The sequence below is a fragment of the Chrysochloris asiatica genome, unplaced genomic scaffold (genome assembly GCF_000296735.1).
Source record: "Chrysochloris asiatica unplaced genomic scaffold, ChrAsi1.0 scaffold00016, whole genome shotgun sequence".
Taxonomy (NCBI): domain Eukaryota; kingdom Metazoa; phylum Chordata; class Mammalia; order Afrosoricida; family Chrysochloridae; genus Chrysochloris; species Chrysochloris asiatica.
Window position 1 is genome coordinate 7,982,120 of NW_006408534.1, and position 25,934 is coordinate 8,008,053.

The window sequence follows — 25,934 nt, forward strand, 5'->3', positions numbered from 1 at the left end:
CCCCCCCCGTTTGCCTAGCTCTAGCTTCCAGTTGTATTCCGGACCTGCTTTTTCGAAGTGGAACCTTTTCATCTCTCAAATGCATAATTAGAGAGTGCTTGATTGTGCAAAGGCCTTTTCAACCCATCCATTTGTCCAAATCACACCCCTGACTCTTCATACAACTGAGAAATAGGGCAGGAAATCTAGAAGGAAGGAGGGAGGGGGAAACGGAGGAGGAAAGAGAGACGGAGGGGCGGGCTCTGTGCTTTTCTCAATGAATGCTGAATCCTCTACAGATTTGCATAGGAATCAGTCTGGTCGTGCCATTGGCTAACAGATGTGGAAGGGGCGGGGCGAGTCCGCGCGGGCCGGGCAGTGGCGCGGAGTTGGCAAGTGAGACCCGCCCCCGCTGCAGACCCGCCCCCACCAGGCGCGCACTCGCGGCACAGCCAGCTGCAAGTGGCTGGGGCCCCGGCAGATGCGATCCAGCGGCTCCCGGGGCGGCAGTGGCGGTAGCAGCTGGCACCTCCCGCTGCTGGTCTCTGAGGGTCGCTGGGCAGCGAGACACCTTCCGCACACCCTCTGGCCCTCCCGCCGAAGCCCGGGTTGCTGTCAATGGGTGAGGCAGGGGCAGCAAGATTTCGGGCTCCCCTGAGCTGAATGCTTTCACTCGACTGATGCCGCTGGAGCACAGTGGTGCGAACTCCCGGAGCAAGGACGCAGCAAACTTGCGCAGCGGCGTCCTGGGCCTCCGATCTGAAGCGCCAGGGTTCCGATTCAAGCCTAGAAGTTCAGCGGGCAGTGAGTGCGCTTAGAAAGCTTCCCTCTGCGGAGAGTCGGATGAGGGTAAGCTAGAAGGCTGCTTTTGCTCTGGATTTCAGTCCAGACGAGGAGAGAGGAACGCAGAGGCGCCCGGGGGAACTGAGGAAGAGTCCAGGAGAACAGCTATGAGTCGCCGTTCTTAGTCCATAAAGTTGTGAGGATTGAAAGCCGTTGGGAGAACAGACAGACCCCAGCTCTGGCCGCGAGGGGCAGGAGAGGACGGTACTCAATAGCCGCCTTCCTTTAACCATAGTAGTATCTCTCATTCTGGAGCGCAGTGAGCTACAGACGGGGGTGCGGCGCTCGCGCAACGCTAGAGAGGCACAGGGTCCTAGCATATGGGCTCAGCACGCTTGCAGCCCGGTTTCCCTCAGCTTTCTATTTACATCCTTGGAGTTGGAGAAAAGTGAGAGGACAGAGTGCACGACCAATCCCTCAGAGATCAAGGGAAAGAAGGCTTTCAGGACCAAGGACCATTTTGAGCCCCTTACGACTTGGTGGGAAGTGAAGGGCAAGATTGGGACGGTGAGAGTCGGGAGAGACAAATATAAACAGCTCTCCTCAGTTGAGATGGGAACATTCAGGCTTCTGTGGCTGCTGCTGCCTTTGCAGCCCCTGTTGGCGGCAGCCTCAGGCTCCGGGACCGGGACTAGCCAGCGCGCGGGATCACTTGCTGTGGGGCCGCAACTGCAACCCCGGGAGCCGCTTAGCTACTCTCGCCTGCAGAGGAAGAGCCTGGCGGTGGACTTCGTTGTACCCTCGCTGTTCCGTGTCTACGCCCGAGACTTACTGCTGCCGTCTCCTTTCCCCTCTGAATTGAGGGATGGACGGCCTGAGGCACGCGGCTCCCTGGCTCTCGATTGTGACCCTCTAATTAGGCTTTTGGGACCACCGCCCGAGGTATCCCGGACCGCAGACTCTAGCTCTCCATCCCCCGCACGGACGCTGTCCAGGGTTCTGAAAGGCGGCTCGGTTCGTAAGCTCCGTCGCGCCAAGCAGCTTGTGTTGGAACTGGGAGAAGAGGCTATTCTTGAGGGTTGCATAGGGCCCCCAGAGGAAGCGGCTGCGGGACTGCTCCAGTTCAACCTCAGCGAGCTGTTCAGCTGGTGGATTCTCCATGGCGAAGGGCGGCTGCGGATACGCCTGATGCCCGAGAAAAAGGCGTCAGAAGTGGGCAGAGAGGGAAGACTGTCCGCGGCGATCCGCGCGTCCCAGCCCCGCCTTCTCTTCCAGATCATCGGGACCGGTGAGCAGCTCCCGCCTGAACATGCCGGAATTTGTCTTTTTAGTCACATTGATTTGTAATCATTGTTAATTAATCCACCTTTCCAAATTCCCAATCGCCGATTCTTATCCCTCTTTCCTTCTTCCACAAATCTCTTTCTCTGGCTCCACTATAGTTTTAAAATTTCTCCCTGAATGCAGGGCCTTTCTTTCTCTGTAGAAACCAAGTTAAGAGAAAAGTTTCCTACTCTTACCGAATGCCTACTTTTACCGACTTATACATGATTGGAGCCAAAACTGTGTGTTTTTCCTCCTGGGTCACTGAGACTGTTGAGACACTCCTATTTATTCTATGTTCCAAGCTTAGTTATCTCTAAACTATTGCCATGCTTCCTTCTCCTTGATTCCTCTTCCTGCAACCACAGATTTTGAAAATGTGGAACACTTTATCAGGGAATATAGAATCCTCAGCCGTATTATTGAACCTTTCCCAGCTGTCCCTCCAAATGTTGGCTTTCCCATGGATTGCCTCTTTATTCATCACCTGACTCCCCTACCCATTATCTGCTCTCAAACGCATTTGTTTTCTCAGATGTCATTGGAAGAGCCTCAGAGGAGCTAAAGGATAGAGACTAGAAGGAAATGTGCAAAGAGAAAGGAAAGTTGCAAAGATTGTCTTGCACTGAGAGAGTTACCATGAACCAGGGAGAGACAATAGTTGGTTTTCCGTCCTTTCACTTCCTGCCTTCCCAATTTTCCTCTGACTCTTAGCTTAAATGTCTGCAGCAGCAGATCTCAATGACAGTCTCTGGCAAGCCTGTTTCACTGCAGATCTCTCTGCTGGAGATTCCTGAAATGAGGTTTCTGTTTCATTACCCCCTTATTTTCTTCCCATATTTACTGAGTTGCAGGAGTTAGTGTAAGCACTTATTTCTAATTTTCCCCAGAGTATTCTATGACTGGAAAGCCAGGCGATTTTGAATGGATATTTCTTTTGTAGGATCACTGAGGAAGGACTTGTGAATAAAATAATACAATGTAAATGAATGAGAAATGCACAGAAAAGAAATCGTGCCTTTTTAAAGCCTGCATTAATTTCCATTGAGCTAACCCAGTTTCTTTTCTATCATTCTCATCGTCAAAAATAAATGAAGTTCTTATGCTCCACTGGTTACTAATGTTTAACATTAATTGGATGGAAAGCATTGAAAAAGGCTCATAGTAGAGCTACAAGTATCTTCCATGTTTGTTCATACACACACACACACACACACACACACACATACACACACACACACACCTCCATACACCCAAAATGCTCAAGCAACAGGGATATTCAGAAGATGTGGTTCCAAAGTCATTACACAAAAAACATAGTGGCATGTGTTTTTTAAGGAAAGCAGTATGGATGTATATTTCACTATTAGCATTAATGGCATTGGCACTTTAAATGACCCTTCATTGTCCAGTTCAGGATTTCATGTAAGAGGCAGAGTCTGATAAATGTGAGATTTCCTTCATTGGATTGAGATGGAAGACCATATTACTGTTGTTTTACCAAAGATAGTTTTGTAGAGAACAGCTGGGCTTAAATGTCATTGTGGCTTCTGTGGTTTATAATGCAATGATCTCTTTTAGTACCCTGTATTTTTTATAATGGGTATAAAAAATGACTTCTTTGGAAATGTAGATTTCCTTCTACTTTGATGTCTACGATAATCTCTGCAACTTCCCCATCACCTCTTATTAAATGACCATAAGCGTCAGCAGCCCATATCAACTGTTGCTAGATGTTGGGGAAAGGCCAAAGAGATCCTTTTTGTAGCCCCAAATTTGCTTACTATAAACAAGTAGGCTCTGCATGAAGCAATCAGTGGGTGTCTCTGAAGAGTCACACACTAAATGTATTTGAAGAGTGAACTCCAGGTCAGCCTTAGATAAGGAGTTTGAGCAGGTGAGTGGGGGAGTTTCATGTACAGAGGAATGCATTCCAAGAGCTGCTCTGATTCTGGCAGTAGAGAAGCACTGTGAGCATCCCAAGCCCTCCCTAAGTAGCACAGTCTATTTGGCAGCTGGACCAAGTCCTTATGCATCATTTGACACATTTAACAGTGCTGATTTCCGAAAGAGCCAGGATTCTGCCATTAAAAGGCTGAAATTTTTGGCCAAGTGTTTTTCAACAGGATTGGGATCAAATGATTATTGATGAGATCAAATAAGACACTAAGTGTAACTGGATGAGCTCCCCATGACCTCTAGAGAGACAGGCAGCTTATTGAAAAGCACTTCAGGTTTCGTGGTGATCACACTTGGAACAGGCTGGACTTCCCTGCCTCTGAGGACATATGCTGTCTGCAGTTAGGCAGCTGGCCATGCAAGACTGGGCTCTTGTCTTACTATCACCTCCAGCCTAATTTAAAAGCAGTCTCCCCTGTAGACTTCCCCATATAGTGGACACACCCTGCTGTACCAGGTTTCATGTTTGGGGAAGCATATATCATTGAGATCCCAGTCATTTTCTTGTACAAAAATTCAAGCTTGGGTCTTGCCACTTGGATTGATTTTTCTATTTATCATGTTTGAGAAAATGGATTTATTCTCTTTATATCGGTCCTGATTTATAGAAAATATATTTAACTCCTCTGTGACATGGGATCTTCAGTTATACAAGGGTAGTGGGCACAATTCAGCTCATTTCCCCTGGTTTCTGCCCAAGTGACTGGTGGTCTGGACTAAAGGGCATGCTGATGGGACTTTTTGAGAGGAGGGGAGTGGAAAAGAGTTATTCTGTCACCCCTTGTGATTAAGGGCCTGGGGCAGACTGAAGATAGCTTCCTAAACCTGAGCAGGACCATGGCAAAGGATGTGGTAAAAATGGAAAGCAACCATCTAGGACAAAGGGCTATCTTTGAATTGCATGCCATTTGGGTGGTCTGAGAGGACAAAAGGATATCTGAGAGGCCTTAAAATACATGACATGTTAATGATTTTTTTTTTTTTTTTTTTTCCTTTTGTGGGTTACTTGGAATTCATAAATGGGACCAGTGGTTTAAAAGTCTGAGGCAGCTTCTGGGACTGTATGAATGGTAATGTACCCTCCTGGGACAGTTCAAATCACAGGAAGTATGTGCAGTGTCTGTCCTGAGGTTGTCACATTGCCTACAACTCCAGTTTGTATGTTGTTTTGTAGGTGTTTGAGATCCTGCTTATCCCAATCCCCAGGTAGAGGTTTGGAGGATGTTGAACTGTGGGATAATAGAATGCCTTTTCTTTTAAGGACCTCCCCTGGCTTTGTCCTTACTAAGGAGAGACCTGAAGAATTCAGAATAGATGCAAGCAATGCAGTACACCTGACCCTTGACCTCACATATCTATCAGTCCCTTCTCATTTCATTTCTGGAGAGGGCAGAGAGAGCAAAAGAAGATAGAGAGAAAATTGGAGCGCCCAGAAGGGATATTAGTTATTGGGGTGAATTGGGAGAGTTGGAACTAGTCCAGAGAAGAGCAGAGAGCTGATTTAAGAGTTGAAGGGACTGATTTATGATGAAAGATGAAAAGAATTAAATATATATGGCTGGGCTAAGTGGTGATGAAGGGAAAGCCATGGCAGCAATCTACAAATCTTTGAAGAGGGAGAGTGGCAGTGAAAGAGAGGAGTTATTTAGTGTGGTCTGTAGTAGACATAGGATGCAACTCACAGAAGGAAACTTCAGGTTGAATATCAGGGAAACCTTCTTATTTTTCAGAAATTGATATTCCTTTAACTTTGGAAAGGAATTCCAAGGGAGCAGAGAGTAAGGTAAGATGTGGGTCAGACAAGCCACAGCATTCATAATTAATTAGTTCTATATTTTCAAATGTTGGGAAGACATACTACAGGAGAGCTGGGATGGGGTACAGCAGCAGGATCCAGGATCTTTTGAGATATAATTCCTGAGAGGCTTGGGCACTGGTGTTTCCAGGGGAAACTAAAATAATTGCTTTTTATCTTTGAAGATGGTGGGAAGAGCTTACAAAATTTTTAGTAAAAAAATATTTTGAAATGACTGTGTTTACTGTCTCTTACTTACCCACATACTCTGATTAAACACAGACTATTTCTCTAGGATGTTTATGCTCTCTTCTGTAGATCCAATAGAGAGGCCACTTGCCAGAATATTCTGCATCTACAACACATCTATATGCATGTGCATGAGAATATGGCAGTGAAATTTGAAGTTCTAGACTGATCAATTCTAGATTTAGTGGGCATCTACTGATTTTTTTGAAAATACTTTGAAATAATGATAATGTATACTTACATACTGTCACCTGAAAGAAGAACTTCATTTACCTCCCGTTGAATATTTTTTTTAATTTATAAATGAAAAATAAGAACTATATGGGATTTGGGTATGTGGAGTGGGTTACAGGAGGAGAGTATTATCATTAATAAAAATAAATGTCTCTATAAAGAAGTTGGAGTCCTAGTATGGTGCTACAGGATAATGCACTAGACCGCAAGGTCAGTTTGAACCCCTAGGTCAGCAGTTCAAACCCACCAGTTACTTCTAAGAAACTCTATACAGGATTGCTGTGAGTTGGAATGGACTTGACAGCACTTAGTAACAACAAAAACAGCAATAAAGAACTTGGTTTGCTGAAGATTAGACAATGCTGTACTGTGTGGATGGGTGAGGAGGGAGGATGGGTCAATAAAATCTGTGGTACTCTACCACCCATGGGATTACTGTCAGATAACTTCACTTCATAGGAATTTGCCTAGTTTGACTTGTAAAGGACATTTGCCTTTATTTATAACCATTATTGTTGTAGTTGTTGTTGTTAGTGTTCTATTATTGCTGTATGGTAAGTGCAGTCGAGTTGGTTCCAATTTATAGTGACCCTGTATAGGGTTTCTGAAGAGTGGCTGGTGGGTTTGAATTGATGATCTTGTGGTCAGCAGTACAGTGCTTACCCTACAGTTGTTTGGGACTTTTAAATTTATGGAGCCCTCTCAAATTTATTATTTTTTATCAATTCTGGACAGTAGATATGAAGTGCAGTGGCTTTGTAGGATAAGCACTGGACTATGAACTATAAAGTCAGTGGTTTGAGCCCACCAGTCACTCTGAGGGAGAAAGATGAGACTTTCTGCAAAGATTTACAGCCTCAGAAACTCCGCACAGGGTCACTATGAGTCAGAACTTAGCAGCAACAATAGCAATCCAGTAGACATCGAAGTATTTACTTTATTTTACAAATGGATTCGCTGGACTCCATATGTTTGATAACCTAAACATTTTCATTTATGTATTGAGAGGTTATGTGATGCCAGCTTCTGTCCTAAGTACTAACTAGGACTGCAGTTCTTCTTGCCTTCAAATCAGTGTTCCTTCCAGTCAGGCAATCATCTCAAGGTGAAGACCACCAACAACCAGCCAGATTTTAAATAGATGAAAAGCTTCACATTATCCTTGCCAGAATATCCAACAAACATTTGGTGGGCAATAGCCATGTCCTTGGGGGAGAAAATTCCATAGTATCTTTGTAGCCCATTTTCATCATTAGAAAAATGAAGATAGTATAAATTCCCAACTTGAGGTGTTAGTATGAAGATTAAATGCTGAATTCATTGCATGACATATAATCAAGTGTTCCATGAATATGACCTTATGTGTTTTTGTAGCAGCAGCAATACCCAAGACCTGTGGTTATGGTCAGATACGTTTTATACTCTATAACTCCATGGGTTACGTAAACATTTCAATTTATTTGAATGATGTCATAAGAAGCCGCGAGGTCCATGTATATGTTCATATGCATTAACTCTTACAACAGCAATTAAGATACTGTGGGTTCCCCATGTAGCTACTTTGGGACTCCCAAGAGATGACAGGTAGATCAACAGAAAAGGATGAGTGTGACCAGGGTGATAGTTTCTGTTGTTACACTGTCGGAGGTCTATCTGTCCCAGAAATGTACCTAGGAAGGAGGACTGAGGTGTAGTTGATGTTTCCGTCAACTAGTATTTTCTCTTATTTATTTATTTTTTGGCTACCCTGTCTTTATTTATTTTTCAAGTTTTCATTGTGAATTGAGTGAAAGTTTAACAGGGCAGATTATCAGTTTTACATTCAATAAATCATATTTTGTTTCACTGCAATGATTATAATCTCCTCCATGTACCATCAGTCAACAATATTTACCTCTATTCCCCTTTTTTCTTTTTTTGATGTACACATACAAAACAGAAAATACATATGCATTTAAATGTCCAAAGGGCACACTTGCAAGGCAGCCTCCAGCCTACAGGTACACAGCCTTTCTCAATCCATTGGCCTAGAGTCCACAGCTGCTCTATATCTTATGGGTCTTTTGACCTTGAATTCAATCCAAAGGTCCAGATAGCCTAATCACAATCCAATCATTCTTTTTATTTCCTAGAGAAAGAAGCCAACCCTTAACTTTAAGAAAGTATGAAAGGTAATACTAGGGAAGAGTGCTGTAGAGGCATTACAGAGAAGTAGTTCTCAGATGGTGGATCTTCCTTGACTGAGTATCATCTATCCAATTCAAGCCTGTCCGTGCCCAGAGAGATGCTGTTCTACTAACCTATAGTAGCTCCTTTACTGTATTTAGCTCCATTTGTGCCCTTCTCTTACATTCCAGCCTTTGCCATTCATTGTCATATGGAGGGCACAGAGAGAAATATAAAGTACCAAATCGATAATTGACATGAGCCCATTAAGAGCAATATACCTTGAGATTCCATGGAGACATATAACCCAGGGACTCATGAAAATGTTTAAACTTAAAAGAGGCTGTTAAGCATCCATGCAGCATTTTGTAGGTAATTTTTTTTTTTTTTTAAACAATTGCTGAACCATTACTTTCAAAAGATGCACATGACTATCATCTCTTCTTGGGAGAAGATGAAGTATGGGGAGGACAGTTGTAGGTCCAGGGGTCACAGAACGAGACCTGAGAATAAAGCTATCAAAGAGTCTTGTGGATGCTTTCTTCCTTAAAACTATTGTGCTGTCCTCAATCTAGGATGTAGTCAATGTTTCTTAACCAAGTGATGACCTAGGTTATTTCAAACAGGTCAAAGTGTGAGAGGGGAGCAGCCAAAGAGGGTTGTCCTGGTGATGAGGGAGGGAAGGACTGGGAAGGATCCCAGTGCCCTAATTGGTGAGCTAGATTTCTGGGAAACAAACAAACATTTTTTGTTTATTTTTTCAGTAGATTTTGTGATGAGTTTTTCAGCTGGGCTGTTTTGAGCTTGAGTCATTCCCTAGGGAAATTCCATCAGGTTGATTTGGTGATATAATGTAGGCATTCCAGAAAGTGGGAGGCCCCCAAACAGGGCAGGAATAGAACTCCCTTAAGGATACATAACCAACCACTTGGTTAACTAAAAGTCTTTGTTCCTTATATTTCTGGCTAAGTAACATCAGGTGCATGGAGAGATAGTTAGCAACTCTTCCACGGAATAAGGAAAAGGCTAAAGGGGAGGCATGACAGAAGTGTGAGCTCACAGGGCAAAGTAAATCTGGATAGGCTTAACGGAAATTAGAAAACTAGTCAAAGGAAATAAGAAGGCAAATTAAAACAATTGAGTAGTTTTTCTTTTGTTTATATTTATATTCTCTTGAGTTTTCATTGAAATATGGGCTAATGAGGACAGGTATAGACAGGACTCCTTTCTAAGTCCTTACACATGCTCATACTAGAAAATTGAAGTAAGTGTTCTGTGGTGGAAATAACACTAGATTAGGAACTAGATGACTTAGATTCTGTCATTAATTAATTGAATTGTGTCCCCCAGCAATTGTGCCAGCTTGGTTGGACCAGGATTCTCAGTGGTTCGGCAGTTATGTAATAATATAATGTGGTAGTTAGTTATATGATGATTCCCCCTTGGTGTGCTCTGGTGTGATAAACCAGTAAGAAGATTAAGAGTGGGCTGCAACACTTAATACCATCACAACCCTAATCTAATGTCAGGGGCGTTACCTTGGGGTGTGACCTGCAACACCTTTTACTTATTGATAGGTGTGTCTGATTGGTTCTAACTCATAGTGATCCAATGAAACAGCACGGCAGAATGAAACACTGCCCGGTCCTTCACCATCCTCACAGTTGTTAACATTTGAGCCCATTGCTGCTGCCACTGTGTCAGTCGATCTCATTGGGGGTCTTCCTCTTTTTCGCTGACCCTCTACCAAGCATGATGTCCTTCTCCAGGAATGCTATCTCCTGATAACATGTCTGAAGTATGAGAGACAAATTCTCATCATCCTGGCTTACAAGGAGCATTTTTATTGTAAGTTCTTTCAAGACAAATTTGTTTTTCCTTCTGGCAGTCCATAGTAATTTTAATATTCTTCTCCAACACCTTTAACTTACAAGAGATAAAGAAAAAAGTGAACAGAAATCAGAGAGGTCTTCTACAACCAAAAAAGAGAGCTGGGAGTAGAGTGCATGCTTTGGGCCCTGCACTGTGAAGCTCCTAGATGCAGGGGAATCTTGATACCAAGACACTTGGAGAGCTCTAAGAAATGCTGAGCCCACAGCTGCTGAAAGAGGACAAGGAATGGCCTTTTCTCAGAGCTGACAGAAAGAGAAATCCCTCCTGCACAGCCAGTACTCTGAATATGGACTAGCTTTCCTACACTGTGGAAAAAATACATTTTTGTTTGCCAAAGCCATTCACTTATGTTTCTGTTTCTGTTATAGAAGCACAAGAGAACTAAGACAGATTTTATTCTGGTATTCACCTTTTCTTATCTTTGAAATCTTAAACTCACTGAGACTCTAGGCCTTTGCTCCTAAAGGAGATAATGTAGACCTGCCATGAAGACCTCATGGAGTCCATATAAACAATGAATGTTCCATATGCACTTGAACATGCGGTCTGCTGTTGTTGAATGAGGTGTTTGATAATTGTCAGTTAGGCCAATTTGGTTAGTAGTGTTGTTCCTGTCTTTGTATTCTTACTGATTTTCAGTCTGTTTGTTGTATGGATTATCAATAAGCAAGTGCTAAAGAGTCCTGGTGTGGTTCTGTAGGATAAGCAACTACTAACTGCAAAGTTGGCAGTTAAAATCCACCATCCACTCCTCAGAAATCCTATACTGGGTTGCTGTGAGTTGGAACCAACTTGATGTCACTTAACAACAAGGTCTCCAAGTTTTTGCTTTGTCTAGTTCTCTTTTTAATTCTATCAGTTTTTACTTCGTCATGTATTTTAAAGGCTATTATTGTTGTTGTTACTAGGTATTATTGAGTCTGTACTGACTCATAGTGACCCTATGCTTAACAGAACCAAACACTGCCCGGTCCTGCACCAACCTCACAATTGTTGCTACATTTGAACACGTTACTGCTTGTACTGTGCCAATCCATCTCATTGGGGTCTTCCTCTTTTTTTCTGACCCTCCACTTTACCAAACATGGCATCTTTCTCCAGCGACTGGTCCCTATGATAATATGTCTGAAGTATGAGAGAGATGAAGTCTGGCCATCCTGGCTTCCAAGGAGCATTCTGGTTGTACTTCTTCCTCTTATTAGCTGCATATTCCTATTATTTACGACTTCTACATTTTCTTGATGATTTGTTTCTTTTACCAGTACCTGAATCCATTTTTATTCTTGGTGTTAATTCATGTTTTCAAGTTTACTTTCAATGTGATTAATCTGTTGTTGTTGTTGCTGTTGTTAAGTGCTGACAAGTCGATTCCAACTCAGTGATCCTCTATAGAGTTTCCGAGCAGTGACTGGTGGGTTTAAACCACCAACCTTGGAGTTAGCAGTCCAGTGCTTATCCTACAACACAACATCAGGACTCCAAAGCTTCATCTTTCTCTTGCAGAGCAACTGGCTGGCTTGAACCATGGATCTTGTGGTTCACAGTTCAGTGATTACCATATGGAACCGCTGTGTTCCCCCTGATATTAATATAGCCACTTTAGTTTTCCTTTGATTACAGTTTACATGGCATATTTTATCTGTTCTGTACTTTTACTTTTAATCTATGCCTTGATATTTAAAGAGGGTTTCTTATAAAAAGCATGTGGTTGAATCTTGTTATCTTTCTTTAAAAATCTGATAATTTCTGTAAACTCAAGTTTGCTGACTCTTTCCTTTATTGCCTACCTTCTGTTATAATTTTTATTTTAGGTACAAGGATATTTCATTTTATTATACTTTTCAGATACAGTGTCTTTTATGAATTGAAATTTTGTGGCAACCTTGCATCAAATAAATCCATCAAAACCATTTTTCCAACTGCATGGGCTCTCTTCATATCTTTGTGTGTCACATTTGGTAATAATCACACTATGTGAAACTTTCTGATAATGCTATTTGTACGCTTAAAAGATCTCAGTGACGTGTAAACATAACTTTTATATGCACTACGAAAGCAAAAAAAAAAAAAAAAGTATGACTCACTGTTACAAGATTTGCTTTACTATGATGCTCTGGAATTGAATCTATACTATATTGTATTTGCCAGTAATACATTTTCCATCGTTGAAAGTAATTCCTATTTCTCTCTTAAGAACTTTTACTTTTTCACCTCTTTTCTAGAGTGTTTACTTTTACCACCTGGACCACAATGATAATAGCTTCTGTAAAGTCTTTGCTTGATAACTTTGTCATCTGGCTCATCTTGTTGTTGGCATCTGTTGATTATCTTTTCTCTTAAGAAGTAGTCATGTTTTTTTGTTTTTTGGTTCTTTGTATAATGAGCAATTTTAGGCTGTTTATTAAAATAGTTGAGCATTGTATTGTTTAGTATGAAATTTGAGTGTGATTGAAGTCTTAAAATTCTAATTTTACAGCTTTTGATGACATGAGTATTAGTTACTGGGAGTCTATTTGATGAATTTTGAGATTACAGTCACTGACATCTGAAACACTGTATAGAATTGTATGGAAGGTGCTCACTAAAAAGAAATTAGACAAAGGAAACTTTTATTGGTTGTCTACATGCTTCTGTTTTTGCCTGAGAAAATGCTTATTTATTGGTTAATTTGTTTTACTGAATTGTTGTTGTTAGGTACTGAACATCAAGTTGGTACTGAATCATAGTGACCCTATGAACAACAGAACAAAACACTGCCTGATCCTGGGCTAACCTCACATTTGTTGCCACAGTTGAGCCCATTGGTACTGCCACTTTGCCAATCCATCTCTCTGGGGGGTCTTCCTCTTTTTCTTTGACCTTCCACATTACGAAACATGCTTACCAAATATTTGCTGGAGCAAAACCAGAGAGATTGTTGCACAGGCTGAGGAGTAAGGGGACCAGAGCTTGGTCAAGAGAAGCCCAGGCATAAGGGGAAAGAGGGATGGGAAGGGGTTCAAAGTCTAAGGGTTTGGCTTGGTACTTTGAAGACTGTTGGCACTCCTGGTAAAGAAAAGAACTGGAAGGAGCATCTGATCTGAGGATAGACTTGCTGGCCTGATAATGATCATTTTGTGGCCGCCAAGTCAAGATTAGATTCTCTGTTATGAATATATTGGACTGAAGTATGAATAGGTAAGAGATCAAGACTTAAGATATGGATGTGGCAGTTATTTACATGGACTTGCTGGTTTAGTTCTTAAACTAGATAGATTTTTCCTGAAGAAAAAGAGAGAGGAGGGAAGGTCAACTTTGGCTTTAGAACAACTCATAATTAGACAGTGGAAGGATAAACAATGGTCTATGAACCAGAAGGTCAGTGGTTCAAATGCATCAGCTGCTCTATGGGAGAAAGATGAGGAGGTTTCCTGCTCCCTGAAAGATTTACAGCCTCAGAAACCCTGTGCAGGGTTACTATAGTTGGAACCACTTGAGGGTGCTTAACAACAACAACAAAGTGAGTCATTGGCATTGCCAGAAAAAAACATTTTTCTGACATAAAAAGGGAGGCCTAGGAGCTATGTGATGTCATGGAAGCTAAGGAAAGCAGATGTTTCTCACATGATGTAGAAAGGCAATTTTGTTTGGCTGACAGCAATTCACTGGGTAGCATGGAGAGCAGTTATAGGCAGGAGGTTTAGAGGGACTGCTGCCTAGATATAAGTAAAGTGTGTTAAAGTGCTGGCTCAGTGAGTACAGTTAGGAAAGGATGAAGAGAGAAAAAGAGAATAAAATCTCAGTGATTTTAGAAAGCTCAACAGAATGAAAATACGCACTAAAGATAGATGAAACTTCTTAAGGCTGAAAATTAGGAGGGAAAAAGCGATAGAAATGAGATGTTTCTAGTATCAAAAAGAGAGGGAATAATTGTGTAGAAAAAGCACTCAATCTGGACACTGCCAACTTTTATAGGATCTTAAATGCCATTCCAAGCAGGCCCCCACCCACTTTAAGAACCTCTTTTTAAAATAAACCTTTAAAAATTCTAGGGAGGTAGAAATCACTATTTTACATGGCTGCCCTGTACTTTCTGTACAGATCTGCTGGGAAAATATTTAGTACTGGTTGATTTAGCCTTCTCTGGAACTTAATATCAATAATAGCAGTTCTTTGAAGGCTAATTTACTTAATCCTCCTGGTTCCTTTTGGAGTCATGGTGTAGTGCTGTAGGATCAGCACTGGATGCTAACCACAAGGCTAACCATCAGTCACTCCTCAAAAGCCCTGTGCAGAATCTCTATGAGTCGGAACTGACTCGATGGCACATAACAACAACATAACGTTACTAGTTGATTTTATTAGTAGTGCCTGCATTTTACAGATAAAGAAGCTGAGGCTCAGAGAAGTAAGCAAACTTGCCAATGCCACATAAGTAGTAAGTGAAGAATCTAGTATTTGAATCCCAACTTGCTTAACTCTATATCAACAATCTCTATGTTTTATTTCCCCTAAATTCTAAGCTTAAGCAAGCATTGTCCTCTCTCCAGCATGAGGGTCCTTCAAATGTTTGAAGCCAGTTATTCCACATGCCTAGGAGTGAAGTCTCCTTTTTCTCTTCTTCCTCTTCCTCCCCTTCTTTTTCTTTCCTCTCCCCTCAATTGTTAATCCAATATAAAGTTGAATAACTTCAGGATGTCAGTCAGACATTGTGTATCAGGTATGGGTGCTATAGATACAGCAGTGAACAAAACAGACATGGGCATTGGCTCATGGAGTTTACAGACTGGTGGAGGAGACACATTAAATGTGCAAATTAACAAATAAATGTATAAGAAGAAACAATGATGAGTGTTGCAAAGGAAATGAATCTCTCTAGCTCTTCTTGTCACTATTCCTCACAAACTGTGGCTTTCAGAGCTCTTTTTGTGCTAAATTCTTTCCTCCTATGCCCTCTCCTTTAAGGTGTAGCCCTCTAAGGAGGGCAAGATATTTCCAATGTTACCTGACCATCCCAGAGCACAGTGAGATTTTAAGTTGTGAAACCTGAAGTGAGGGCAGCTCAGAGGTAGGAATGGGTAGAACGACAGGCTCAGGTAACTGGAGAGAAGGAAATCAACTTCCTTCTCTGAGAGGAAAAGACAAATGTGTGGAAGTCCAGGCTGAGGCAAAGCGAGGAGAGCCCAGAAGAGGGACCAGATGGTCTCAATCTGTCCCATGAAGTATGACCAGAGGTCATGCTAAACAGATTACAAAGCCTTGTATCCCTTTCCATTCCACGGGTCCTGCCTTCCCCGTCATGCTCCAGGCCCCCTGCACCCACACATCTGCTTGACAAATGCAGCTGAGGGGAAACACTGAAGTTTACAAAGTATGTGACATATGAGTATGTCACCGTGGCGGCTGAGGCAGGAAGCACACAACAGAGCAGGGTTTCTCCTCTCTCTCTCAGTATTAGTATCAGTACTATAACTTGAAAGAATTTGGTTGGAGAAAAATGTCATGAAGCACAACTGCATACTTGATACATCTGACCTTTCTTTTCTTCAGAACAATAAATGTCAAATAGCTTAAAATGACAGCCAGGATAGCTGGAGATTATTTATGTGCTTAAACATTTAGGCAAGAAACACAGTTTGGACTTAAGTTTAATTTGTGTGAAGATTCTGACCTATGTGAGTCATGAGTATTTCTGAGGCAGAAGTGCAAGGCATGATGTTTACATTTCAGAGAAACAGCAAACCTGAATAGAAACAAGCAGTGAATGATCTTTGATAGGTATTGAGAATGTTTGACCACATGAAGAAAGTGGCTTACTACACAAAACCATTTGTACTTTTCATATCTCATGATGGTATGGTATGGAGGCATTCCAGAAAAAGGCCCACAATCCATGCCCTCTCCTGCTTTGATTAAATGTAAAATGTTTTATGCATGCATGTGTACTTGCATGATTTGAGGGAGAATCCATCTTGCCCCAGCTATCCAGCTTGGAATGCAATTCTCCACTCAGCCTCAGACCTCATTATCATTGGAAGCATCCTTTTCAGAGTAGAATCTGAAAGCTGCAGTGGGTTTTTTTTGTTTTTTTAAGAGTTGTGAACACTCATTAATCCATTTATTTCTGAAAGGAGATAGAATTGCAAGGGGTCATAGAATTTGGATTTAGTTCTGGCTTTGATACCCACTTCCAGAGATGACTAGTTATAAGTTCTAAAGCTAGTATGGCAATAACTTTTCTACTTTTGGCATTCTCCTCTGTAAAATAAGTATTATTATAGTGTTTATAGGGTTCTTAAAGGAGCTCTGGTAGCGTAGTGGTTACGAATCGGGCTGTGAACCTTAAGGTCAGCGGTTCGAAACTACCAGCTGCTCCGCGGGAGAAAGATGAGGCTTTCTTTCTATTCCCGTAAAGATTTACACCCTCGGAAACCCTGTACAGGGTCGCTATGGGTCAGAACCGACTCGACGGCACTTAACAACAACAACAACATAGGGTTCTTATGAGGAGGGAGTCCTGGTGTGTTACTATGGGAGTAAATGAAGAGTAAAAGAGACTATTCATTTAAAAATGTAGTACAACGCTTGGCACATGGGTCTTCTTGTTGTTGTTAAGCACCATCGAATTGGTTCTGATTCATAGTGACCCCGTATAGTGGTTCTTGTTATTATTGTTGTTAAGTGCCATTGAGTTGGTTCTGACCCACAGCGACCCTGGATAGGGTTTCTGAGGAGCAACTGGTGAGCTTGAACCACCAACATTGCAGTTCAAATGGCTTTGCAGTCTGGCGCATTAACCCACAGTGCGACACAAGGATTCTGTATAGTGATTAAGGCACTGAAAATATTGTTTACTGTTATTCACTGTTGTTATAAAGTACCATTGAGTTGGTTCCAGCTCATAACAACCCAGTGTATAGGGTTTTCAAGGACGGTTGGTTGGTTTGCATCACCAACCTTGTGGTTAGCAGTCCAGTGCTTATCTTACAGCACCATACTAGGACTCCAAAAAGTTTGTTGAAAACATCCATTATTTTTAATTCCATTTTTCCAAGAACTTGGTGAAGTCTCCTCACATTTTATTATTATTACTGTTATTAATAAAGCTTCCTCTTATTTTTGCTGACTTCCTCCCCTTACCATCTTTGCTGAAATCTAACTATATTCAAAATTAGAATTCATCTTACAAAAAAAAAATTAATAAAATTAAATGATTGAGGAAAAACCTCTTTAGATATTGTGGACTAAAAGAAACTTATTGGTTAGAGAGTTAAAATCATCGGAAAATCAGTGCTGTCCCTTGTGTATTACCAAAGGGCTCCCTCCATATGGAAAAAGCAAGCTTTTTATTAATTTTTTTTAGTGTCAAAGAAATTTAATTAACCCATGAAAAATATTTCTGTACTCTTAAAATATTCATTATAAAAATGTATTTTCATAGCAAGGGAATTTATTATTTTAATAGTTAACTGTGAAGTTTAGTAAGCTAAAATATGAATTGAAACAATCACATGGAGTAGAAGGAAGAAAGTTCCTAGCCAGAACTCATAGGATTTCTTTTTCATTTTTCTTATGCTTTAGATGAAATTTACAAAGCAAATTAGTTTCCCATTCAATAGTTTGTGCAGGAAATGTTCCACTCTCTCCATTGCTGCCCTAGGTCTTTTGTTTCCATTAGTTTGGATTTTCTAACTCATCCTGCCTTCTTATCTTGGATTTTTGGGCAAATGTTGTCCTTTTAATCTTGTGTAATTGATTATTCTAAGGAACATGTTCCTCTAGAGTGTTGTTTTTTTTTTTTTTTTAATTATTTATGAGCCTCTCTGTTGTTTGACAGAAAGGTGGTCTCCAGGAAAGGCTTCAGTGCCAGGTGAGAATGGTGTCTTAGGCCATAGTCTCATAGGTTCCTCCAGTTTCTGTTAGATCAAAAATATGGTCTTTTTTGTGAATCTGATTTTTCCCATTTTTGACATTTCTCTCCTGATATGTTCTGGACCTTCTGTTGTGATCCCAGTCAGAGCAGACACAGTAGTGGTAACTGGGTACCATCTAGTACTTTTGGTTTCAGGGCCATGTAGGCGGTGGTTACGTTGGTCCATTAGTCCTCTGGTTTTCTTCACTCTCCTTTGTTCTAGATAGGAAAAGACCAAAAATGGTATCTCAGATGGCCATTCGTAAACTTTTAAATCCTCAGATGCTGCTCACCAAAATAAGACAAAGCACACTGGTTTTTTTTTTTTTTTTTGGTGTCAGTTAATGTTGATGTCCCTGAATCTATGGTCCTTTGCCTTTAAGCCTAGGAACTTCATCCTGAATTGTGTTTGGATATTCCTGAGAAATGTTCATTACTGTACCCCTTGTGTGCTAGTCTATATTAATGTATGAATATGCAGCATCTACAGTTATGTATGTAGAAATATCCGCAGGCAAACTGATATCTGCAGGTGCCCTCCTACACCTCCTTAGCATACTTACCTACTTATGTATCCATTAGTAAATTGTTAATACTATTCTTTCAAGATTGTCTATGTTATAATAATGACTGTAAATGCCCTTTAGGAAGAGACTTATAATTGTATTTTAGATGGTCACTCCCAAGTTTTTAGGACTCCAGACTCTACTCACCAACTTAAGACTACGTTATCGTTTTAGGATGTGCTCAGTTGTCCTACTCGGGCTGGGCCAAATCATATAAACTGTATGATCTTAGTTTCTATATCAAGTTGAATGAGTTCTAATCTCTACTATCCCTTATTAATGTTATTACAATTCTATCATTTTAACTTGAAGCGTTAGTGGGAAAATGTTATTTCTTTATGAACAGTTGCAGGGTCAATTATAATTTCACAGAACAATGTTAAGAAATGATAGGCTTTTCTGATTATTGTGTAAATGATAACTAGTAGACTATGATAAGAGCTACAATTAAAATATCACAGAAGAATAAAGAGATTTATTTTCATTTCCAATCCCAAAGGAAAATCAATGTTTTTTGTTCTTTTCTGGATGCATAATGAGCTCACCTAAGCTGCTGTAATCATTCATCCAGTCAGGGACCAACTATATGGACAGAAACAATCAAATCAGGCAATAAATCAATAGGTAGTTAGGTAGATAAATAGATAAAACTATACCTCTAATCCCTTGTTTGAGAAGTGTTTATGTTAGGGATGGGATTGAGAGGCGAGGGAGTGTTTGACTCAGCTACTTTAGTACATATTTATAGAAGGTGTCCAGTAAATACCTTGCAAAATTCATTAAAAAAAGGATACAGAATCAGAGATGATAATATGGTATAGGAAAAGGAAGACCTGAGCAAGTCCTTTGCATCTTTTATGCTCCAGGTTCCAGAGAGTGCATGGTGTGTTAAATTAATTTACTTTCGAATGGCTCCTTGACTCTTGGGTTCAATTCTCCATTCAATAAATAATCACAGACTAGGACTCCTGTGGCTCTTTAGGATCAGCACTGGACTGCGAACCACAAGGTCGGCAGACTTGGAAACCCTATGTAGGGTTGCTACAAGTCGGAACGGACTCAATGACATTTAACAACAACTGTGTGTCTAGAACTTTAAAGGCATTCTGGTGTGGTGCTGTAGGATAAGCTCTCAACAGCAAGGTCAACTTGAACTGGAAGGTTAAAAGGTCAACTTCACTAGTGGCTCCTCAGAAACCCTATACAGGGTCGCTATGAGTTGGAACCAACTCAGTGGCACTTAACAACAACATTGTGGCACTGTACGATGATGAGCACTCGACATTAAGTTTAGTTTGAACCACAAGGTTGGTGGTTCAAACTCACCAGCTTCACCTTAAAAGCCCTATACAGGGTCGCTATGAGTCAGAATCGACTCGATGGCACTTAAAAACAACATTATGGAAAACACAAGTTACAAGAGGTAGTCCTTGAGTATAAATAATTTGTAGTCTAATGTAGAAGACGAAAAACATAAGATTTGGATTCAGAAGGTAGGGATCCAAGATTTGATGCCAGCATTAGTTAGCTTCATGACTTTCATTTAAACTCAATCCCTGTGAAAAGCAGGGGTTAGTACCAACATTACAGTGTCATTGAGAGGATACGATTATACATATGGTGGTCTTGGTTATGTGCTGTGGAGTAGGTTCTAACTTATAGCAATCTTATATAGGGTTTCTGAGGATGCAAATCTTTACGGGAGCAGAAAGCTTCATCTTTCTCCCATGGAACAACTGGTAGTTTTGAACTGCTGACCTTGAGGTTAGCATTACAACTCATAACCACTATGCTACTAGAGTTCCTTGATGATACATATTGTTGTTCTTGTTAGGTACCTTCAAGTCGATACCGACTCATAGCGATCCCATGCACAGCAGAACAAAACACTGACCAATCCTGGGACAACCTCACAATTGTTGCCACACTTGAGCCCATTGATACTGTCACTTTGTCTATCCATCTCACTGGGGGTCTTCTGCTTTATTTCTGACCCTCCACCTTACCAAACTTGATATCCTTCTCTAAAGTCTAGTCCCTCCTGACAATATGTCTGAATTATGAGAGACGAAATTTGGCCTTCCTGGCCTCCAAGGAGCACTCTGGCTGTAATTATTCCAACACAGATCTGTTGGTTCTTTTGACAGCACATGGCACTTTGAATATTCTCCTCCAACACCATAACTCAAAAGCATCAATTCTTCTATGGTCTTCCTTATTCACTGTCCAGCTTTCACTTATATATGAGGTTATTGAAAATACCATGGCTTGGGTCAGGTGCACCTTAGTCCTCAAGCTGACATCTTTGCTCTTCAACACTTTAGAAAGGTCTTGTGCAGCAGATTTGCCTAATGCCATATGTCATTTAATTTCTTGACTGTTGCTTCCATGAGTGTTGATAGTTGATCCAAGAAGAATGAAGTCCTTGACAACTTCAAACTGTTCTCCATTGATAAGAATGTTGTTTATCAGTCCAGTGGTGAGGATTTTTGTTTTCTTTACATTGAGATGCAATCCATACCTAAGGCTGTGCTCTTTGATCTTCATCAGTAAATACTTTAAGTCCTCTTTACTTTCAGCAAGCAATATATCATCTGCATATCGCAGGTTGCTAATGAGTCCTCCTCTAATCCTGATGCTATGTTTTTCTTCATATAACACAGTTTCTTTGATTATTTGCTCAGCATACAGGTTGAATAAGTAATGTGAAAGAATACAACCCTGTCATATACCTTTCTTAATTTTAAATCATTCAGTGTTCCCATGTTCTGTTCGAACAACTGCCTCTTGGTCCATGTATAGATTCCTCATGAGTACAATAAAATGTTCCAGAATACTCATACTTTGCAATATTGTCCATAGCTTGTCACAATCCACACAGTCGAAAGCCTTTTGCACAGTCAATAAAGCACAGTAAACATGTTTCTGGTATTCTCTGCTTTCAGTCAAGATCTATTGATATCCCTCATTCCATGGCTTCTTCTGAATCCAGCTTGAACCTCTGGAATTCTCTGTCAATGTAAGTTTGCAGCTATTTCTGTATTACCTTTAGTAAAACTTAACTTGCATGGGATATCAAAGATGTTGTCCGATGATTTCCGCATTCCATTGGATCACCTCTCTTTGGAATGGGCACCAGTATGGATCTGTTCCAATAAGTCAGCCAGATAGTTGTCTTCCAAATTTCTTGGCAGAGATGAGTGAGTGCCTACTGTGCCGTCTCACTTTCTTAAAAGATTTCAGTTTATATTCAGTCAGTTCCTGGTGCCTTGTTCTTTGCCAATTCCTGTAATGTACCATGGACTTTCTCCTTCAGTATCATTGGCTCTTGATCATATGCTACCATGCTCTTGAATATCAACCATTTCCTTTCGGTAAAATGACTCTGTATTTCTTCCATGTTCTTTTGAAGCTTTCTAAATCACTCAATAATTTGCCTAGGGAATCCTTCAATAATGAAAGTTGAAGCTTGAATTTTTTCTTCAGTTCTCCCAGATTGAGAAATTCTGAGCATATTCTGCTTTTTTGGATTTCTGACTCTAGATATTTGCACTTTTTGTTATAATATTTAACTTTATCTTCTTGAGCTGACGTTTGGAAATTTTCTGTTCAGCTCTTGTACCTCCTCATTTCTTCCATTTGCTTTAGCATCTCTATTCTGGAGAGTAAGTTTCAGTATCTCTTCTGACTTCCATTTTGATCTTTTCCTTCTTTCTTTCTTTCTTTTTTTTTAATGTTTATTGTGAATTATGTGATAGTTTACATGGGAGAACATTAGCGTTACATTCATCCTTTTTATATCGTTTCATTGCCATGGTTAAAATGCCCTCCTTGCATCATCAACCAACCAAAGGGTACCCTGTAAGCCTTCTCCCTGGTCGTCAGCACATAGCCCCTCTTCCTCTCTGGGTCTAGAGTCCCCAGCCCTTCCCTCTCTCCATGTCATCATCTCTCCCTCCATCTCTGACATCACTGCTACCTCTGGGTAGGGTCCCGCCTTCCGCTCTTCTCCCTTGATGGTCCCAGGGACCTCCGCTTCTGGACTGCAAAGTCAACCACTCCCCTCCTGTTGCTACAAAATGTCTACCTTTATATTTCCAACCTTCACGGTCAGTCCTGATAACAGTTATTCACTATTGTGCCCCATGAGAACCATCCCCATCTCCTTTCATCAGCCCCACCCAGACAGACTGGAGAGTTTTCTTTCCTCTGCACCCTCTGGACCTAGGCTTCCTTTTGAAAGCTTGTAAGCCAGTCACTTCTTGCCTTTGTAGCCCCTGCCCCCTTTCCCCCCTCCCCCATTTTGGGTAGCCAATGTCCAAGCTGCGCATCCCTGTCTACCCTGTGTATCGACAGGGTGGGAATGATCCTTGCTGTAAAGATTTGTTCCCTCTTTTGAGCTACTGCATCATAGGTGTAGGCCAAGTTCATCAAATTGTATCAGATTAGTCTTTTTTTCCTCTTCTTTCTTCTTCTAGTTGAATTCTGATCATCTAGACTTTGAAGCCAGGTCAAGTAGGTATTATCTGCAAGTGTAGGTATTCTTCTGCATATGCCCTCACTTCTTATCCACTGAACGCTTCACTTTCCACTCTAATCCTCTGTGGCTATGTCACTGATTCTGGACCTAGAAGTCTCCAGATCTTGCCACAGAGCTGGCCCACCATGTCTCCACCCAGGTTCACAGGAGTCTATTGAACATGGTAGGGCTTAGTTTGCTGCTTCATTGCTGTTTTTCCTTCACCTCCCTTTATCGGTGACCAACATGGTCACCAGTCAGAGCGCATGTCTGCTCATGTATTCCCATTGAGTCTTAGTCTTGGAAGGGGGTTTGCCTTGAGGGGACCTGACCACTTGCCTTGATGTCTCCTGGGCAAGCAACTTGCTTGTTCTTGTAGTAGTCAGTTGGACTGCCATTATTGTTTTGTATTTTTACTGTCAGTCTTTCTTTCAAGAAGTACCTTCTGTTCTTCTAGCTACTCCAGGCTGGTCTTTTTGTCCTTTCAAGTGGAAATTTCCCACCTCAGAAGATTCTGGATGGGGTTCAGGATTCCACCTATGATCTTATGTAGTGCTGAGGCTCCACAGGAAGCCACCTTCTCTGGGAACATTGTAAACCCATTTAGGTATTCCAGTCAGTTATAAGCAGAAGATGGACTTACAAGCTTTCTATAGTGACATTTCTGGCAATTTATTTCTCTCCCCATCAAGTGTCTATTTTATAATGGTATGTAAGGAAAACCAGGATTCAAAAGACAGCCAAGCCTCTTAACATTGTTTCCTCCTTTTACCCATTCTAACCATGCCTCAATCCCTGTATTCCAGGGTGATGTTGTTCCAAGGTTATGCATATATCATTATTTACCTCTTTTCCACTTAGCCCATGCAAACCTGCTTAACTGTTCTTCCATCCACCTTGTTTCCCCTCCCCCTTCTTGTGTATTGCTCCCCTCCCTAGCACTCAAACTATTCTGTGTTTATTCCCTACCCCGTGCTCCACCTTCCCCTCCCTCCACTCATCCCATCCTGCACATCCCGCTAACCAGCAAAGAATCCCTCCTCCTTTAGTATGGGTTGTCTTAGTTTTTTTTTTTTTTTTACAGTAGTGGTCCTATGAAATATTTCTCTTTTTGTGATTGACTAATTTCACTCAATATAATGTACTCAAGTTTCAGCTTCCTTGTTATGCTTCAAGGTAGCATAATATTCCATTGTGTGTATGTACCACAGTTTATCATTCTTCAGTTGTTTTCCTTCTTTTTTGTCTTCTTAATGACTTTTTGCTTTCTTCCTGTATGATATTCTTGATGTCATCCCACAACTCTTCTGGTTTTCAGTCTTTAGTGTTGAATGTATCAAATCTGTTCTTTAGATGAGCTCTGAATTCAGATGGGATATAGTCAAGGTCATTTGTGTTTTCATTTTCTTCAGCTTCAGTTAGAATTTGCACATGAGCAATTGATGGTCTGTTTCACAATCTGTCACTGGTCTTGTTTTGACTGATGATATGGAGCTTTTTTGTCTCTTTCTGCAGATGTAGTCAGTTTCCTTTCTACATATTCCATCTGGTGAGGTCCTCTTATGCTGTCTAAAGAAGCTATTTGAAATGAACAATCATTGATTTTGCAGAATTCTATCATTCTATTTCAAGCATCATTTCTATCACCAAGGCCATAATTTCCAACTACTGATCCTTCCTCTTTGCTCCCAATCTTTGCATTCCTATCACCAGTAATGATCAATACAAGTTGATTGCATGTTTGATCAATTTCAGATTTAAGAAGATGGTTTGTTGTTGTTATGATGTGGAGTCGGTTCCAACTCATAGCAACCTTGCACAGGGTTTCTGGCTTTAGTGGTTGGTATATAAATTTGAATAATAGTGGTATTAACTGTTTTTCCATGTGTGCACATGGATATTATCCTATCACAGACAGTGTTGACCTCATGACTGATCTGGATATGTTCTTTTTGACAATGAATGCAACACCATTCCTCTTTAATTTCTCATTCCCAGCATAGTAAACAATGTGGTTGTCAGATTTAAAATGGCCAATACCAGTTCATTTCAGTTCACTAATGCCTAAGATATTGATGTTTATGCGTTCCATTTCATTTTTGACAATTTCTAACTTTCCTAGATTCATACTTCATACATTCCAAGTTCCAATTTTCAATGGATTTGTACAGCTGTTTCTCTTCATTTTCAGTTGTGCCCCATCAACAAATGAAGGTCTTGTGGGCTTTATTCATATGGGCCTTACTCCATTCCTGTCATCATGGTCAACTCTACTTTGAGGAGGCAGCTCTTCCCCAGTCGCATTTTGTGTGACTTCCAATTGGGGGTTCATTTTCTGGCATTATATCTGACAGTGTTTCTCTGCTATTCATAAGGTTTTCAGTGGCTAAATATTGTAAAGTAGTTCATCACTCCTTCCTTGTCTGTCTTCGTCTGAAGCTCATCTGAAACCTGTCCACCATGGGTGACCCTGCTGGTATTTAAAATACTGGTGGCATAGCTTCCAGAATCACAGAACTCACAAGCCACCACAGTACGGCAAACTGACAGAAGAGTGATGGGAGGACAGAGTAGACC

At 41.0% G+C, this 25,934-nt stretch overlaps 1 protein-coding gene across 1 annotated transcript in view; it reads left to right on the forward strand.

The window, feature by feature from the left end:
- The first annotated feature begins 1,374 nt into the window (after nucleotides 1-1,374).
- ALK (anaplastic lymphoma receptor tyrosine kinase) overlaps nucleotides 1,375-25,934 on the forward strand; it is a 1,400,642-nt gene continuing 1,376,082 nt past the window's right edge. Inside the window, exon 1 of the mRNA XM_006835167.1 lies at nucleotides 1,375-2,050. Within this exon, the coding sequence (XP_006835230.1) occupies nucleotides 1,375-2,050 (676 nt within the window). The remainder of the gene's footprint in view (nucleotides 2,051-25,934) is intronic.